This window comes from Barbus barbus (assembly GCF_936440315.1).
Source record: "Barbus barbus genome assembly, chromosome: 29".
Classification (NCBI taxonomy): domain Eukaryota; kingdom Metazoa; phylum Chordata; class Actinopteri; order Cypriniformes; family Cyprinidae; genus Barbus; species Barbus barbus.
The window spans coordinates 25,630,704-25,649,789 of record NC_136757.1 but is presented as its reverse complement, the minus strand read 5'-3'; the positions used below and the strand labels follow the sequence as shown (position 1 = coordinate 25,649,789).

The window sequence follows — 19,086 nt, the reverse complement described above, 5'->3', positions numbered from 1 at the left end:
TATTTATATAAAGCTTTACGCAGTACCCATTGTTTCAATAAAAGCTTCACAGAAATAAACATAACTGAATAAATTATGCAAACATGTTGATTCAGTTCAGTTCAACAACTGTACAGTTAATCAATTACAAAAAACAAATTTGATTCAGCTGTAACGTTTTGTGAACGGAATCAAATCAAAGAAAATTTGAGTCTAAAGAATGATTCATTTGTGAATTGGACATCGTTACTCTCAGAAGTCAAGGATTATCAGAGAATAGCGATTTATTTCATTCCATTCATCACGAAACTTGCTAACTAGCATATATTAGTAAAGGCGATTTGCAAATATTCAGAAAACCCTTTGTACGCAGTGGTCGAATTGTTAAAAAATATCAGGGGGGATGGTGTGGTCCGGGGGTGGGGGGAGTCCTGTGTCTAATTTTACCTTATTTACCTTATTAGCCTTATTAAATTAACATCTTTTTTTTCTTCTTCCTCCTGGGGTCTGAAATCAATATTGATAGTTAAACAATATTTAGCTGAATGTGTTTTTGTGCTGGCACCTTGGCTGATTTAGGTCTGTCATGGATAAATAAATATAACAATAAAACCACCAGTAGGTGGCAGCATGTCCCTGTTTTAATCATAGACTGATTGGCCAATCGCCATTATTTAGTTCGTAGATGATCATAAGTAGAGAATTTTAACATTTCATGTGCATGATAAGTTTTACGTAATGCACAAAATTAATAATCCAAAGGGGATGGTAAGGGGGGATGGTGGTTTTACAGAGGGGATGCCATCCCTCCCGCATACCCCCTCAATTTGAGCACTGCTTATACTCCTTCTGTAGATGAAGCTGGATCACGAATAATTCGTGTGAACATAAACGCATTTAGGCAGATCGGGATTAGTGCATTCCCTTCAAAACGAAAGTAATGTTAATCCTCTGTGTCTTCAGCGGCTCAGATGTCGGGAGTAAATGACGACTGCTATATTCATTATTACATCCAACAACAAAACACTTCAATCGCTTAGGAGTCATTTTTGTCTTCCCCTGCACTGGAGTCACAAGACGTTGATTGACAAGACGTCTTGTCAATCAACTATCGTGGGAGGGGCCTGTGCAGAACTACATCATTGTGACAGGAACCTCAGAACAGCCTGATTTGAGAAAGGGGATTTTAAATGATCATTTTAAATGCAGGAGGAGGCGAAGGAGATCTCGGTTCGCGTGTGCACCGAACATGGCACGCGAGTACTCAGTTCAGCTTTTCCGCCTCTTGTGTTTGAATGCTTTAAACTTTTTTGAATGTTTAAATTGGCAAGGCTTAAAAACACGAGCAAATTATAAGCTTTCGTGACGACGCGCAGCAGTGGCCCATCAACTGTCCTGAGTGTCTTTTTAGGCTGGCCTCAGCTGGTCGGTTGAGATCGCTGGGGGGGCCCCCCTCAGCCGTGGGCCCCTATAATCGTAACCACCTTTCACCCCACTAGCGATGGTCCTGGCAATAACACATTAAATATTTGTGTTATCACAAAATTACACAAATACTGTGTTGTCAGGCTGTTTTGGGTGTTTACTAAATTAGCTTAATGTAATATCCATGCTATGCACATTGTGTTTCTCTCAGCTAGTACCTATATTCTGTCAAAATTCAACAGTTGTTTTTTTTACACAAAATATCTTACTGCCTAATTGCAGAAAATGTATAAAAATGCTTTTCGAATTCGTAAATAAAAGATTATTGAAGTACATTTTACAAAGAAAATACTATTTCTGTTTCTACTAAAAAAATTTGACGTTTAATTTAATGTTTTTTTTTTCACAATTCACTATTTTTTTCTCAGAATTGCGATTTTGTGTCTCCCATTCTAACGTCAGAATTGTGAAATTAAAAATCCAATTTTACCTCAGAATATCGAGGTCAAAATAAATGAGCCCAGCTCAGAAATGACATCGCAGTAGCCTATGCCAGAATTGTAAGATAAAAAGTCACCTCATGTTTTAATTCAATGACAGAAGCAGACATCCATAGTTACTTGCAGATGTTTTTATAATTCTGAAATTTACTAGAAATTTTGGAGTGTTTTTCTATACCATTTTTTCTTTCCAGTGTAGAGTATTATTATAGGCCTACTGAGGTAATATGAAACTTAGCATTCAACCCAATTCCAATTCTACGGTTTTTGAGTGTTTACTTGCTCATGTAAATGTGAGTGGGAGCTCATTTCAGCTTTTGTGCTTCAGGACTGAATGCCCATCTTTTTCAGGCTCTGGGCAGCAAAGTAGCTCAGCTAAACATAGTCAACAAACTTCTGCCAGCTGCAGCCCGGCTTAATATGGCAGCTGCGCTCTCCTAACAAACTGGCATTTGTCTTTAAAAACCAGTCTGAACCGCATGAGCATCATGACCGGCCCTCCTGCCCAACAGGTCTGCAGCAGCAGACAACAACTGCGCCGCCAGGAAAAAATGATGTGGTTTGACACTCAAACAGCCCTTATAAATATGCACTGCAACCTACCACTGCTATAATGTTATGTAGCCAATGTAAATTAATATGAATCTACTCTGGACTCTTTAACCCTGTAAGATGCACATTTGATAAATCAGGCTCTTTTATGGCTCTTATAGTATAAACATTACATATACATACATCAGTGTTTGAGAAAACAATAAAAAATTGTAATGAGGCATTTTTCATGGAGTTAGTTTATTGCCATTTGTTGCTTTAACTTGGGCAAGTGGATCAGCACAAGATCACAGTGGTGGAGCATGAAGCCCTTCTTACATGAGAGGGATCCTGTTAGATGGGGCACTAACACACATGGTACAGTTACCTTAGCTTTACTACTGTTAGAGTTAAAAATGAACAACCATGGTTACATCACAGTGTGTTACAAACCACAAGAATGAAAGACGCCAATGAGCTTATAACCAGGTCAACTGTGAAGTTTCAAGACAGTATCGTCACCCAAAGCTTTTGACTCTCTCATTAGATGGTCCTCTTGAGGTCTGCTTTATCGTTTGGTTCTACTGAATCTGTAACTAAGTCTTTGGAATCATTAAACAGAGGCTAGTTGAGTTTGATTCAGCTGTGATTCTACTGTGTTGTTCACCATTTCCTTTAAGGACGTTATGTAATTTTTGCTCTCTATAGCTCGACAAACATTCAGCAAACCTTCAGTGCAAAGATACTGTCGAGAACATTTGGCAGAGCACAAGAAATGACATAAAACATTTTTTCTTATTTTGTTAACGTGTATTTTTTTTCTAGATAAACATTTCTACATGTAATCACTATTTAATAATTGATCTACTGACCAACCCAGGCTCTTCTCTGGATGGAAAAAAAGGGAAATTTGTCTGATGGTGAAAATTAGTGTTTGATTTGACTGATTGTTTCTTTGCAGTTTGGCTTGTTTAAAGGAATAGTTCACCCAAAAATAAAAATGAGCTGAAAATGTACTCTAAGGCCATCCATGTTGATGCTGTCAAATGGGTGCCATCAGAATAAGAGCTCAAAGCATCACAAAACATCTTGATTGATTTGTTTCTAACGAACACATTTTTTACTTCACAAGATGTTAATTGATGGACTGGAGTGGTGTGAATTATTGTGATGTTTTTATCAGCTGTTTCGACTCTCATTCTGATGGCACCCATTCACTGCAGAGGATCGATTGGTGATGTAATGCTAACTTTCTCCAAATCTGTTCTGATGAAGTAACAAACTCACCTACATCTTGGATCCAGCAAATTTTCATTTTTGCATGAACTTTAAGTAAAATTGGACTAAATGGTTAAAGATTAAGGCCTTTGATAAACCAGTATTTCTACATTTGAAGCGGTGAGGAGGTTTACTTAGTCCTCAGATGTCTGAGGGGCACTTCGATCATTTCATTCTTACTACAGACAGTCATAAAGGCATGTTCAACTCTATGGGAATGAATGGATGTGCCACTAGAATGGACATATATATTTTCCATTTTTCAATGGAAATGTTCTAGTTGGTTTATGGGTATTTTACAGTGAGAGATTAAATTATAACTAAAACCACAAGGTAAACAATTTCTCCAATGTTCAATGAAAACCAAATCGAGCTGGATTCTGGGTGGTCAGCAGAAAATACTGGAGTTTTACACACACAATCTAAAACATTTAACAACTGCAGCACTTGATATTTCAAATAAAACAAAGTTTGTGTGCTATCTGTCTCATATGCAACTGCTATGCAGCGTTTCAGAGAATTCCCACTCCATGTTATCATCTTTATCAAAAGTACATACAGCATCAAACGTTAAAATATAACACACAGATATCAATATGTATTTATATTTATATGCATATAAGCAAAATAATAGCCTTCACAAAATAAATCTCTGATTTATTTTACAGTATGTAAATCACAAGAAGAAAAAACAACTTTCTAACACGATTAAAAAGTGCTAGCAGATTATTTTACAACAATGTGCAAATGTATTCTGAAGCCTTATGTAGTCTAATTCGTACATTCTGATTAGATCTAAGATGTCACAATGATTTAGTGTTTGAGTTGATTATCTACAGGGCAGAATTCCCACAGGTCAGAATGAGGCCAGTTTGTCTTGGTTTAGTCTATTTGTCTATGGGTTCGCAACTTAAGACAAATAAAGGCAAAGTTTGGCAACTATGTGTCAAAAACCGCAATGTGTTTACAGCAGAACAACAGAGATCAAGATCTAGATTTAGCGTTCTGCACCTGACATTGGCACAAACAAAACTTGCCTCTACCAGGTGGAAAACATTTCAAATTGTGGTTTCAATAATCGTTGTCTTTTCATTTATCTCTTATATACTATCTGTAGTTGTTATTGAATTGTTAAAGCTAGAGGAATCTTTATGATAATATGCATTTCCGTGAAACTTTACAATTTCTTTTTTTTTTTTTTTTTGCTTTTTTTTTAAATAACTGTTTCCATTAGGATTTAAAATCATAAACTAAACATCTTAGAGATCATATTAATACTGGCACTCAAAATACAGAGCTGAAACTAAAATTGTAAACTTCTAATTAAAGTCGGCATGAAACGTTGCTTGCAGCCCATTTTAATTCAGTAAAGTGATGTTATTCAGTCTAAAACCCGATAAATGATTAATTGCATTGTGAAAAATGGATGTTTCATGTTGACTTTAACAATTCAATCTTTAACAAAATGCAACTTTTGGTTCACAAGCACCTTAGAAAAGTGCCACTTCTTCAGTTGAAATCCTGCCTGTGTCTGCTCAAAACTCTCTAGGTGTTTCCAAACATGCATCTCTTGATGTGCACGATAGATCGAGCACACAGTACATTTCAGGTGAACTAGGAAGATATTGATTTTATTTATAGCAACCAAAACCATCTCCTGACAAGCCTGAGCAGAGATGGGAAGTTACGCTCTGTTTGGCACTTACAGTAAACGCTGTGATATCACGCACCAGGAATTGAGGTCACCTGTGTCAGATGAAGACACATCAAACGAAAGCTACAGAAATGATTTTTCATAATTTGGCAACTACATGTGGCCTTATTGACATGAAATCTGCAAAGACACGTTTAGTTTGATTGTTAAATCTGTATCTATTTTTGCTGATCAGTTAAATGCAACGCAGTTTAAATATGCATGAAATTTTATGAATTTGAGATTATCGTGTGTATGTGTGTATTGGGCCAATTTAAGTCAAGGATGCATTTGTAGATAATTTTTTTGCTTCATTTAAACCATGTGTTTCTTGCTCAGATTTGATTCTTGTGTCAGTGCAAACGCATATCCCCATATCACGTTCAGGAAAGTGGCCTGTGGGAATTCTGCCGCTCTGTGAAATAATGTTATAGGCTACACTATACTGTCCCCTCCAAAGACATGCTGATTTTGCCCTGCAAGTCTTGATATCGGCAATAAACTTTGCACATAATTTTTTTTTTTTAAATCATTTTTATAGTTTGCAGTTTCAACAAGTGGAAGAGGAAGAGCATCTGCTAGAGGATCTGTTGTATGAAACAAAATTGTAACCGTCAATTTCCATCAGCTGTTTTAAGACTGTACGATGATGCAGAATTCCATCAAATGTCAAAAACGGAAAAAAAAATAAAATACTGACAATTTCTTCAACCAGCTTGCCTTAGGAGGGTTGTTGTAGGATTTCCCTTTGATCTACATAACACTCTCAAAAATGATCACCTTGTTCTCCTCCGTTCCAGGAGACAGAGAGGCCAGGCTTTTAATGTCAGTGTCAGGGGCCATGTATTCGAGGTGATGGCCTCCCCACACTGGTTTGGTCAGATTTTCCCAACGCTGCAGGAAAAACAAAACACATAATGAATCGAAGCAATTCATGCAGTCCTAATGGATGCATTCTAAAATAAAAACAAGCTAGTTTAGAGAAGACAACTACAAACCCGATTCCAAAAAAGTTGGGACACTACAAATTACGAATAAAAAAGGAATGCAATAATTTACAAATCTCATAAACTTATATTTTATTCACAATAGAATATAGATAACATATCAAATGTTGAAAGTGAGACATTTTGAAATGTCATGCCAAATATTGGCTCATTTTGGATTTCATGAGAGCTACACATTCCAAAAAAGTTGGGACAGGTAGCAATAAGAGGCCGGAAAAGTTAAATGTACATATAAGGAACAGCTGGAGGACCAATTTGCAACTTATTAGGTCAATTGGCAACATGATTAGGTATAAAAAGAGCCTCTCAGAGTGGCAGTGTCTCTCAGAAGTCAAGATGGCACGAGGATCACCAATTCCCCCAATGCTGCGGCGAAAAATAGTGGAGCAATATCAGAAAGGAGTTTCTCAGAGAAAAATTGCAAAGAGTTATCATCATCTACAGTGCATAATATCATCCAAAGATTCAGAGAATCTGGAACAATCTCTGTGCGTAAGGGTCAAGGCCGGAAAACCATACTGGATGCCCGTGATCTTCGGGCCCTTAGACGGCACTGCATCACATACAGGAATGCTACTGTAATGGAAATCACAACATGGGCTCAGGAATACTTCCAGAAAACATTGTCGGTGAACACAATCCACTGTGCCATTCGCCGTTGCCGGCTAAAACTCTATAGCTCAAAAAAGAAGCCGTATCTAAACATGATCCAGATGCGCAGGTGTTTTCTCTGGGCCAAGGCTTATTTAAAATGGACTGTGGCAAAGTGGAAAACTGTTCTGAGGTCAGACGAATCAAAATTTGAAGTTCTTTTTGGAAAATTGGGACGCCGTGTCATCCGGACTAAAGAGGACAAGGACAACCCAAGTTGTTATCAGCGCTCAGTTCAGAAGCCTGCATCTCTGATGGTATGGGGTTGCATGAGTGCGTGTGGCATGGGCAGCTTACACATCTGGAAAGGCACCATCAATCCTGAAAGGTATATCCAAGTTCTAGAACAACATATGCTCCCATCCAGACGTTGTCTCTTTCAGGGAAGACCTTGCATTTTCCAACATGACAATGCCAGACCACATACTGCATCAATTACAACATCATGGCTGCGTAGAAGGAGGATCCGGGTACTGAAATGGCCAGCCTGCAGTCCAGATATTTCACCCATAGAAAACATTTGGCGCATCATTACATTTACATTTATTCATTTAGCTGACGCTTTTATCCAAAGCGACTTACAATTGCTATACATGTCAGAGGTCGCACACCTCTGGAGCAACTAGGGGGTTAAGTGTCTTGCTCAGGGACACATTGGTGTCTCACAGTGGACTCGAACCCGGGTCTCTCACACCAAAGGCATGCGTCTTATCCACTGCGCCAACACCACCCTCATCATAAAGAGGAAGATGCGACAAAGAAGACCTAAGACGGTTTAATACAGAAGCCTGTATTAGACAAGAATGGGACAACATTCCTATTCCTAAACTTGAGCAACTTGTCTCCTCAGTCCCCAGACGTTTGCAGACTGTTATAAAAAGAAGAGGGGATGCCACACAGTGGTAAACATGGCCTTGTCCCAACTTTTTTGAGATGTGTTGATGCCATGAAATTTAAAATAAACGTATTTTTCCCTTAAAATTATACATTTTCTCAGTTTAAACATTTGATATGTCATCTATGTATTCTGAATAAAATATTGAAATTTGAAACTTCCACATCATTGCGTTCTATTTTTATTCACAATTTGTACAGTGTCCCAACTTTTTTGGAATCGGGTTTGTACAAGTAATTTACTGTAGCTGTGAGAATTACAATGAATGACAATCAGACTAAGCTTTCTGTCAACAAATCAGTGCTGACGTTTCCATTTAGTGTGTCAGCAGGTGTGTCCACGTTATCCCACATTATTTCCAAGGACTGACAGAGTTAACATGTTAACACGTGCAAATGACGGTTTACAGTTATTTACAAATCAGACCCAGATTTATTCTTTGAACAGTTGTTCTTTTGCATGGTTTTCGTTAGCAGAAGCAGAAATAAAATGTAAAAATTAGATGAGAAATTTAATAAATTTAAGTTAAGATTTTTTTTTTAAGAAACTGCAAATAACATAAAAAATACACAAAAAACACAAATACAAAATTACTTAAAAAAATCTTAATTTGTTACTATGATTTATTAAATTGTTCCTTAATTATAGGTGAATTAAAACTAAAATTAATACGAGGCAATGCAGTAGTACAACATCTCAACTATTTAATTGCAATGAGGTAACAAATGAATCCCCCCCACGTCAACTAAAATGAATAATAAAATAATAATAAATAAAATAAAACATAAAATAAAAAAATATAGAAAAAAATGACCAAAACTTAAACAAATTCAATCGAAACATATACAAAATAAAAGCTAATTTTAAAATATTAATACATACTATAATAGTATAAACAATACAAAAACAACACAATAAAGCTTAAGCGTTACATTGACCTCCAAATTTGCTGCGATGCAGTTTGAGAAATAATACTCTGATTGTTTTTAGTCTGAGTGAGCAAATTTCCCTCCGGCCTGTATCCTTATATAGATATAAGCATATTTTCCTAGTGCCATCCTCACAAATTGCTAAACCCCGAAATAACATTTAGTTTTTCTTCCTTAAAAAGTAACGGAATGCTGCATTATAAAAGCGTGAGATTAATCACAATTACTATTTAATTTGACTGAGAGCCCTATTATTTTCCATTTCCTCCAGCATCCTGTGCTAGTTTTCCGACACATACATGCCACAGACCTCAGCTGTATTCAGTATTCAGTGTGTGTTTGGAAATATAGCAAATATTGAGGGGGTGAAGTATTGTGGTCTATCTGCAGAGGAATGACAACCATTAGCCTAGTTACTATAAATACACGCATCGCTTTCTCATGAGTAATTCTGATGCTTTTCAGTGAGTTAACTGACCCATAGTCCAACTCCAATGCATCTGCAGCTACAATAAACTGCTGTTTTTGGACTGTTTGCACTAACTGTTGTTTGTGGGGCCGCTACTCAGAATTTGGATGATGCACATAAACAAAGCTACTCGTTCAATGCTCTCCACACCTCTTATGTGTTGGCTAATAGAGCAGTGGTTTGAATAGGCTGAAATGGTGCAAACCTCTCTGAATGTTCCCTTGGCTGCAGAGAGCTTGTACACAAGGCTAACGGGGATACAGAGCATGGAGGAGAGAGCAAGACACCATCCGATCACCTCTCCCCACCACGGGTACACATACACATTGTTGTAGGTCAGAGGCTTGTAGTTCAGCAGGTGAAACAGGAAGATACCCTGAAGACATAAAGAACAATATCAGAGTCAACAATCGAATTGAATAATACAGGAGCAGCAGCCTAACAGGTCTTTTTATAGAATTTTTTTACCTTGTTCAGGTCAGTTTGACCTACATCCGATTTTCAAACTGCCTTTATTTCTGGACATTTTGTAAATAGTTCTCATTTAGGGTCATGAATGAGCATGCAAAGTTTTGACACATAGACATGTTTTGGAAAAGCTGTACCCAATTTGTTACGACTTCTGTGTTGTGGGTCAAATTGACCTCCTTGGCTTCCATGCAATTTGCCAAGTCAACACTTAAAAACAGGTAAAAAAAAACAAACAAACATTTACTGTATTTATTTTATTTATTGTATTGCTTGTTAAACACTTAAATATGAAATACATGAGACTTTATGAAATTTAAGACTCAACGTTTATTTGAAACTGAAGACTTCCAAGGAAAATTCACTGTTTTTGGTCAAGTTTTTTGGATCTCAATTACAAGAAAATGACAAATTATAAAAAGGCAGAAGTAGTTCAAATAGCAAAAAATATTGCTTACACCAAGTACAATTAATGTTAGATACCAGGGTTATTATAGTTCACTAAAACTTGAAACATAAAACATTTTTTCGTTACTTGAAATAAAATATAAACTTCTTTTCATTTTCAGTTAGTCTTTATGTACTAAAATAACTAAAAGTGAAATTAACATGATAAAAAAAGATATACATAATTTAAAAAAACTAATGCAAAATGGCAAAAACTTTAATGAGAAAATGAAAACAGAAAATATAAAAAAAAACAAAAAACTATAAGATTATTTCGGTGATACTAAAACAACCCAATACATATTCAGATAGTCATGACAAAAAAAAAAAAACATTTGTTTTTTGTGTCTGTGCAGCTTATTTTGAGACAAAACAAGCTACAACAGAGTTTTTTTTCGGTTTTTACGTTAATCTTTTTCATAGTGTTTATTTTTGGCAAATTGCAGGGAAACCAATGTGGCCAAATTTGACCCACAGCACAAAAGTTATATTGAGTTTTTGAGCACAACAGAAGAGTTAAATGGCATAAATATTGACAGGTGTAACCATTTTTAAAATGCATGAACAGGTGGGAGTATTTTCCAGCACTCACCATGCAAACACATGGAGTTATAAAGGACCAGCACCACTTTATCCACGGGAATGGCCGGTAACCGATCATACGGGCAATATCGTCCATGAACCTGTCAGCACCTGCACACAGCAGCATGAAGTCAGCGTTCTTTTGGGTGTGTGTGGGATTACAGCAGTGTTACTGTCAGCACAGGGTCCTTCAGGATATTCTTACAAGAGAAATGCCTACAGTACTCATGATAAACTGATGAGACGAGAAGAGAATGGAAAAACAGCTGCATGAAGAGATTCTCACCATAAACCCATGCGACAACCACGCATTCCCAGAATGCTTGCCACAGTAGGGTCATTCCACTGGCCGAGTAGTAGTCAAAAAGCTGGAAGACGTACATCCCTCCCTGTAAACGCAAAATAGACCCTTTTTACTTCATAAATATCTCACAATCAGTGCATGTTGTTTCACAGAGAAAAAATAAACACAAATATGAAATTTCTCAGGAATAGTAGAATAATATAGTGGCACAATAAATATACACAAGCATACAAAATATTGGGGTTGGTATGATTTTTTTTAATATGACTGAAAGAATTCTATTATGCCAGTCGAGTCAAATATTGTGAAATATTATTACAATTTAAAAAACTGTTTTCGATTTGAATATATTTTAAAATGTCATTTATTTCTGTGATGCAAAGCTGAATTTTCAGCATCGTTACTCCAGTCTTCAGTGTCAGATGATGCTTCAGAAATCATTCTAATATGCTGCTTTGCTGTTAAGAAATATTTTTTATAACTATCAATGTTAAAAACCGTGATACAGCTTTTGATACATAAATAGAAACTTCAACGGAACAGCATTTATTTAGAAAATTAAAACTAAATATTATATGAGCATTGTAATTTTATATTCACATTATATGAGACATGCAATTTTTAGGGCATAAACACAAACCCTGACTTGTAAAAACTAGTATTTTCTAGCAATAAACATATGCCACAATGGAAGTTTTTAGCTATTGATATAATTACTTTTCCTATTATTTTCCCATAATCAAAAACTAGTGTTAACCAGTAATATCATAGCTCACTGATCAAATTCCTAGTTCCACCCTTCATTATTAATATTTGGTTTCACCCTGAAGAGAGTGAATTATATGCGTCTTCACAACAATTAGTCACCTTCATCTGTGTTTGAAAAACACAAACGAATCAATAGAATCAAAGTGAAAATAACCTGGCAAGTAGCATTTGTTATATGAAGTTTCCTTGTGCAAAGCTTTGAGTCACTGTGAGCTTTATGTGTCACGTCACTCCCACATACGACAGCAATTTTCACTGAAGAAAGATCAGCCTCTGAATGAGAGAGTGATGATCTAATACCCAGAGAAAGGACTTGTGACAAACCATTATATTCTTATCTGAGTAATGGAAAGCCACACGACTGATGCTGATATTCTCACAGCTGATGAAGCAGTGTTTCATTAAGAGGACTCACCTGTGTAACCATGGAGAGATCTATAATGAAGCATAATAAACAGCAGATCGCCACAGCGATTTCACGCTGATAGCGCATGTAATACTTTCCAGGGTAAAGATCAAGAATGCCAGTTACGAAACCCTCCACACCAACAAACTGCAGAAAATAAAACAGGGGTCAGATGTGTTATTAATGGGCTCACTTCGAAATCAAACTCAAAATATTTTCAGTTGCATGGTGACATTTTAATCAAAAACACACAAGGGTAATTCTCCAGCAAATGAAAGGAAAATGTCCTCTGACAACTGAAATAAAAACCTCTTTGAGATTTAAGTTAGATTTAATATTGTCCACATTTGGAACTTCAGATTCATGGCAGCGTTATTCTACTATTATAATTTTTATTAATATTTTGAATGTTTTTTTAATTTTAGTTAAAGTTGCATTTTAGTTATTTTTATTAACTGTCTATTTCTTAAAATAATTGTTATTTTAGTTTTAGTTTTTAATTGTTTTAGAATGTCCTTTATTTCAGTTAATGCTTCTTACTAATGCAAATTATATTTAAACTAAAAAATGTTTTCTTTTAGTTTTAATAGAATACTCTAATAGACAATACAGTATATAACATACTAATATACTTCAATAACCTGGAAGATATTTAGAAAAAAACTGCCATTATTTGTATTTTTATTATTACAGCATTATTTAATAGATATTGTACATCTAGTTGTTACATTTTTCTTGATCTGATGGCATTACATTTTTTTTTTCCTCATAGTCTTAAAAACAGTAATCAAATGAATCATTGTTCTGAAAATATTTGTAATTTTTTTTCATTTATATTTATATTTAATAGATTATAAATATCACTTTATAAATAAATTAATTTTTGTCTCGATTTGATGGCATTAAAGTATTATTATTATTAATTTATGGTAATATTACAGTGTTGGTTTTTTTAATATTTTCCATCAAATAAAATATGTAAAAAACAAATATTAAAAAAGTGGTCTTGATTTGGTGGCATTAAAACATTATTAATAATTCATGGTAATATTGCAATATTAGTTTACTGTCAGGATTGTGGACTGTCTTGTGTGTGTTTTGCTCCCCTGTGACCCAGTTTTTCCCTCATGTTGATTGTGTTACTTTGATTCCAGGTGTGTCTCATCGTCTTCCCCTATTATCCTATGTTTAAAAGCCCCAGTCCTTCTGTGAATGTTTGTCGGTTCTGAATGTCATACCTAGTGTTTCCTGTGCCTCCCATGCTCCCAGTTGGATTATTAAAGACTCGTTTGTGAAGTTTTTGTTAGTTTTTTTTCCACTGTTAATCTTAAAACCAGTAATCAAATACATCTCCATCAATGTTCAGAAAATATTTTTCAATTATATTATTTTTTATTTATTTATTTATTCCAGATATTAAAGAATAATTTCACAGATTTCTGTGGGTGACATTTGGCCATTCATATCATATAAAAACCACACGTGTGACGTGCATGTGAACTGACCTGACTGTCCAGTCCTAGCAGTAGCAGCATGAGGAAGAATAGGGCAGCCCACACCGGAGCCACGGGCATCATAGAAATAGCTTTAGGGTATGCTATGAACGCCAGACCAGGGCCTGCGGGGAGAAGAGGAACATGAGAGACGTGTCACCATGGGCTACAGGCCGCCCGCATCTCAGACACACATACACACGTACAGCACCAACGGAACAGAGAGAGATAGAACTCAATCAGGGAGAAAGAGAGAGAGAGTGAGAGATAGAAGCACCTGGATGAAGTGAAACGAAGTGAGAGCTCGTGGAAAAAAGGGGCACGGGGAGTTGAGTTTTCTTATAATAATTTTTTATTGCTCCTCTATATTGTTCATTTCAGTCGAATGCTTTTTACCGGAGATAAACTGTAATGTCATGTAGGCAGCGTGTCGTTAGAGGTGTGTAAGTGCATGCTAACATCGAGGCCGTCTAAATCGCTAGTCATCTGCCATAATACTAGTAAGTATCACAGCACACAAGTTCACAAATTTACAATACTGTTAGTTTATTGCAGACAAATTGAACACAAAATTGAGTCTTGAGTTTTTCGTCTGAAATAATCTGTAACTTGATTTGTGTCCTAAAATATAAAGGGACACAAAAAGCTGCGAAATGAAGAAATGTGAACTGAACTGAGTCGGCTGATAATTATGCATTTCGGTCTGAAATGAGCTGCTTAACTATTGTAATCATAACAGAAGCAAAACTAAACACTTAAAGGGGTCATATCACATTTTTATTATTTAATTTATTCCACTGTTGCTGTTTGTAAAATTGTTCATAGTAAAAGAGTCATTGTTTAGTTAATTATCATGATAAATGGGTTGTTTTGCCTTTATGACTTCGACTGTATGTGTGCACCCTCTTTGCGTATGAAATGAGAAGCGAAGTTTAGCTGTGTTCACTCGCATTGTTCCCACTATGTTTTTTAGTTGCTCCATCCATCAGAAACAGCCTGAATTGCATTGTGTTAGATTTATTCTATGGGTGATAGGGGTGGGTGATATACCGGTACCGTAGAAATTTAGGACCATCATCTCTCTCGCAGTTACACTCTTATGTGACGTTGCTGTGCTAGCCTACGTGGTCACGAAAACATATCGTTTGTAAGCATTGCGCTTAAAAAACAAGTGATTTTAAGCCATTGAAACAATCTCCAGCGAAAGAGACCTCATTTTGACGTATTTGTGCGGACTGTCTGAGAGACAGCAAGAGTATTTTTGCTAATTTATTGGCCTTGAATGGTTAAATACACACTTGAATATGTCAAAATGCCTGTCTTTGCAAACATCCTCATAAGCACAGTAAGTTTTAAGTGAAAGCAAACAGCGGAGAAAGAAAGCACGTGTAAAAGTATATTGGATCCGGGCAGCTCTTAAAGTGACAGCAGTCTAATATTCCCGCAGTCTGTCATTCATGTTAAATCAAACAACAAAAGAGAGAAAATCTCTCACTGCTCGACTAAATCACTTTCAGAACTTTAATAAGAATAAATACATATTAAATTTACACAGTGAAGAATATGTAGTGTTTTTTATACATTTAATTACCTTATGCAATGTATGAAGCATTCTTTATTTAATTGCTCTAATGTATTTATTTTGTCTTATTGCTTGTAATTAGTTTCTTATTCTTATTTAATCGTTGACTGTTTACTTGTCTCCAGTGAGCTATATCAACAAACAACTAAATAACTATATCATGAAACATATTGCTATCATGAAATAAAATCACTCAGATCGTAATATAAGATTTTGGTCATATCGCCATATCGAAATTTTAACCTTGCAATTATAATAGAAAAATCAAACACCTTATCCTTAAAGAGTTTTAATGTGAGGACTACTAAAATAAGCTTCAGTCGCTGATATCAAACATTGAGATTCTTCTGCTACACACAACAGGATCAGCACATTTCAACACATTTTACACTATGCCAAACTTGGTATTTAGGAATAATCATACACCATAGTTTGTTATTATTACAGTGACAGGACAGGCCAAGCTACAGGCGTCACTGATGCATTTATATTCAAAAAGAGACATTTTTACAGCTTAGTTTCATTAAATTATCTTTTTTAGCTGCGTTTTCAAAGTTTTCATAGAAAACGTGAAAACATCATGTAAAATTTAATTTCTCATTATATGACCCCTTTAAGGAATAGCAGAGGTGGGATATTTTTGTATTACCAGTGGATATTACGACACTGGCTTTTAACTTACAACTAGGCCTGATTTTATGACAAATGTAGCAAGATCCAGGCAAATGTAATGGAAATACACGGTGAAGAGCCAGAAGAGAGACGTGCCTTATATTAACATCAAGCGACTGTTTGGAGATGGTTAGTGCTAGACGTTAGCGTTTTTTATCGTGTTGGGGTTAAAGCAGGCATTGAGTGCCGGCGGTGTACAGTTTTTCCACATGTTGGCTTTGTCTCTTAAAATGGATGAGCCTAATTGTGGAATGAGGCTAGGCTATGCTGTGCATGTCGGGCCTGCCCTGCCAGGGCGGCAGACGGTCGTAGGTGCTGACTTTAGGGCTGGGCTGTAGTAGAGGTGTAAATGCTAACATTAGATATCAGAGGTTTACCTGCATTGGCAGACTGCTCCAGGACCCCTCTTGAAATCGAGATGTGCACATCTCAAGAGGCAAAGTTCCTGGTTAAATAATCCTTAAATTAATACTTAAATAAAGCCAAAATATAGATATAGAGATATAAATAAATATATATGAATCACAAGATATATATATATATATATATATATAGAACGGGACTGAAGACAATCAAAGAAAACTAGTCAAAGCATCAAGTTTATGATGGGGAATCTGGTTCGCTTTCTAACTGTAACTGTCATCCGATTGTGTGCTGCAGGAAAATTAAAAATAAGAAAAAGCCACAAACAATGTGTCGATGGTTTCCTTCTCAAAATCACCTGGAAGTACAGCACATCACAACCCACTCGGACATCACGACACAAGCACACTGACAGAGAGCCTCATTTAGACCTCGAGATCTATTTCTAAACATCACACTGACACAGAAAACACACTAGAAGACAAGACCAACACACATACACACACACACTCGCACTCGCGTTTGTTTTTGTGAAAAGTGGAGACATAGGCGTAATGGTTTTTATACTGTACAAACTGTATGTGCTATTGCCCTACACCTAAACTTAGCCCTCACAGGAAACTGTGTATTTTTACTTTCTCAAAAAAATAAACCTCACTCTGTTTGATTTATAAGCGTTTTGAAAAATGGGGACATGGGGCAAAGTCACCTTCTCCTTGTAATACCTATCATACCCATGTTATTATACAACTTTATGTCCTCATTTGTCACAAAAAACGCACGCACTCATTCCTACACACGTACATTTAAAACTTGTCTACGTGTGTGTCTGTGCATATGTGCATACTTGATGTTTTCTTAAAGGGGCCATATCATATTTTCTTCCACTGAGTTCTATTTATAATGCTTTTATGCCAAAAACAACATATTTTAGTTTTTTATATTTTATTTCATAAAAAAAAAAAAAAAAAAAAAAAAACATGCTGGCAATCATATTTCAGGTTTCTGAAGCCTGACATCCAAGTATCCCAAATAAAATAAAAGCTGCCTCTTCCATGTAATGCAGTATTGAAACCAGTGTTATTTTTGCATCCAGATGCTATCAGTTTTTATTTGTATTTTAAAATTGGTCATATTTATTCATTTTTATAAACTATACATTTTAATTTATGATTAATATTTATTTTTTATTTTTATATTTTTCATTTCCTTTTTAAATAGGTTTTAAAGTTGTAGTAATTTTGTTATGTTTTGTCATCTTTAATAGTTTTTATATATTATTTTATTTCAGATAACATTGAACTTAATTTGAAGTAGTAAAAATGTTTTATTTTTTTAGTTTTAGTTAACTACAATAACCCTGTTTTTTTTAGCTACATCTGTGACAGCAGGGGTGCCACGTACAAAAGTACTAAAATTAGTGCAGATTACAGATTATTAACTGCTTTTGGTACCCAAGTGACCAAATCTGTCAAATATAAATATGCTGCTGTGCATTATGCTGAATTTAAAACAACAATATGGACATGACTTAAATACAATATCTACTTCCGAAACCAGAAGCAGTGGTTACTTCATTGAAAAAGAATGGCAACCTACACTCAATTTAATTGGTTAATATTTAAATTAATATTAAACTTAATTTGGCATTATGAAAAGCTGACTGAAAAGAGCAAGGACATGTAATTCCTCATGATTTGGCCCCTTTAAAGCATGCAGTACACTGGTATGTTAACCCAAACATGTACGAGCAGCGATCCGATTAAAATTCGTTCATTTCAAGGACGTGAAGGTCACTTTGAATGAAGTCTGTGGCATCTTGCCAGGTCTTTTAAAAGTATTATCACTTCATACTCATTTAGGCTTGCTGCACAGTCTCTCCTTCTGGCCTAGAACATGCTGTCCTTTACTGAGCCTCACAAACCAGTGCACTGCTTCTGTGCCGCGAGCTCAACTGAGTCTGAAATGACAGGACTAATTCACCAAACAGGGGTAAGAGTAAAATAGCACTAGTACTAAATGAAGCTCCACTACAAGCTGCACGATTTTAAACTAGGACTACCCAGACTTATGTACCCAAGGTTTCTTCATACCTAATTCACAAGCTTAGGAGGTTAAACTACATTTAATTTCCATTTCTGGGGCTAACTTTAGTTTGAATTTAAATATGTGAATTTTGATATAGTTCAATCATTTGACTGATTCTGTAGATTTCAATTCTGTTAAATGCACATGCTACAGATGATGGGTCGATGAGTCAGTAAATATGAAAGTATCAACAAAAAGTCTTTAGTTCAGAATATGACGTGATGTTCACACATCTTTTAACCACCAAATTGTAAAATGATGCTCATTAAAATAAGCAGTATATTAATTTTTTAAACAATAATTTGAGAAAAAAAATTCTTATGTCCATAGAAGAGTTATATAAAGTGTGTGTGTGTGTGTATTTTTTTAAATATATATATATATATATATATATATATACATATATATATATATATATATATATATATATATGTGTGTGTGTGTGTGTGTGTGTGTGTGTGTGTGTGAAATTTTATATAAATTTGTAAGTGAACATTTTTCAAACAAATTGGAAGTAACATGAAATTTTAAAGCAGAAAGAATTAAATAGTATTTA

At 35.4% G+C, this 19,086-nt stretch overlaps 1 protein-coding gene across 1 annotated transcript in view; it reads right to left on the bottom strand.

Annotated features, from left to right (window-relative positions):
• Positions 1-4,346: 4,346 nt before the first annotated feature.
• The window catches only part of LOC306849299 (sodium- and chloride-dependent creatine transporter 1-like), a 40,346-nt gene continuing 25,606 nt past the window's right edge, over positions 4,347-19,086 (bottom strand). Inside the window, exons 8-13 of the mRNA XM_079384229.1 lie at positions 13,838-13,950; positions 12,342-12,479; positions 11,141-11,243; positions 10,865-10,965; positions 9,563-9,733; positions 4,347-6,300 (exon numbers count right to left, since the gene is read on the bottom strand). Of these exons, the coding sequence (XP_079240355.1) occupies positions 6,160-6,300; positions 9,563-9,733; positions 10,865-10,965; positions 11,141-11,243; positions 12,342-12,479; positions 13,838-13,950 (767 nt within the window). The 3' untranslated portion in view covers positions 4,347-6,159. The remainder of the gene's footprint in view (positions 6,301-9,562; positions 9,734-10,864; positions 10,966-11,140; positions 11,244-12,341; positions 12,480-13,837; positions 13,951-19,086) is intronic.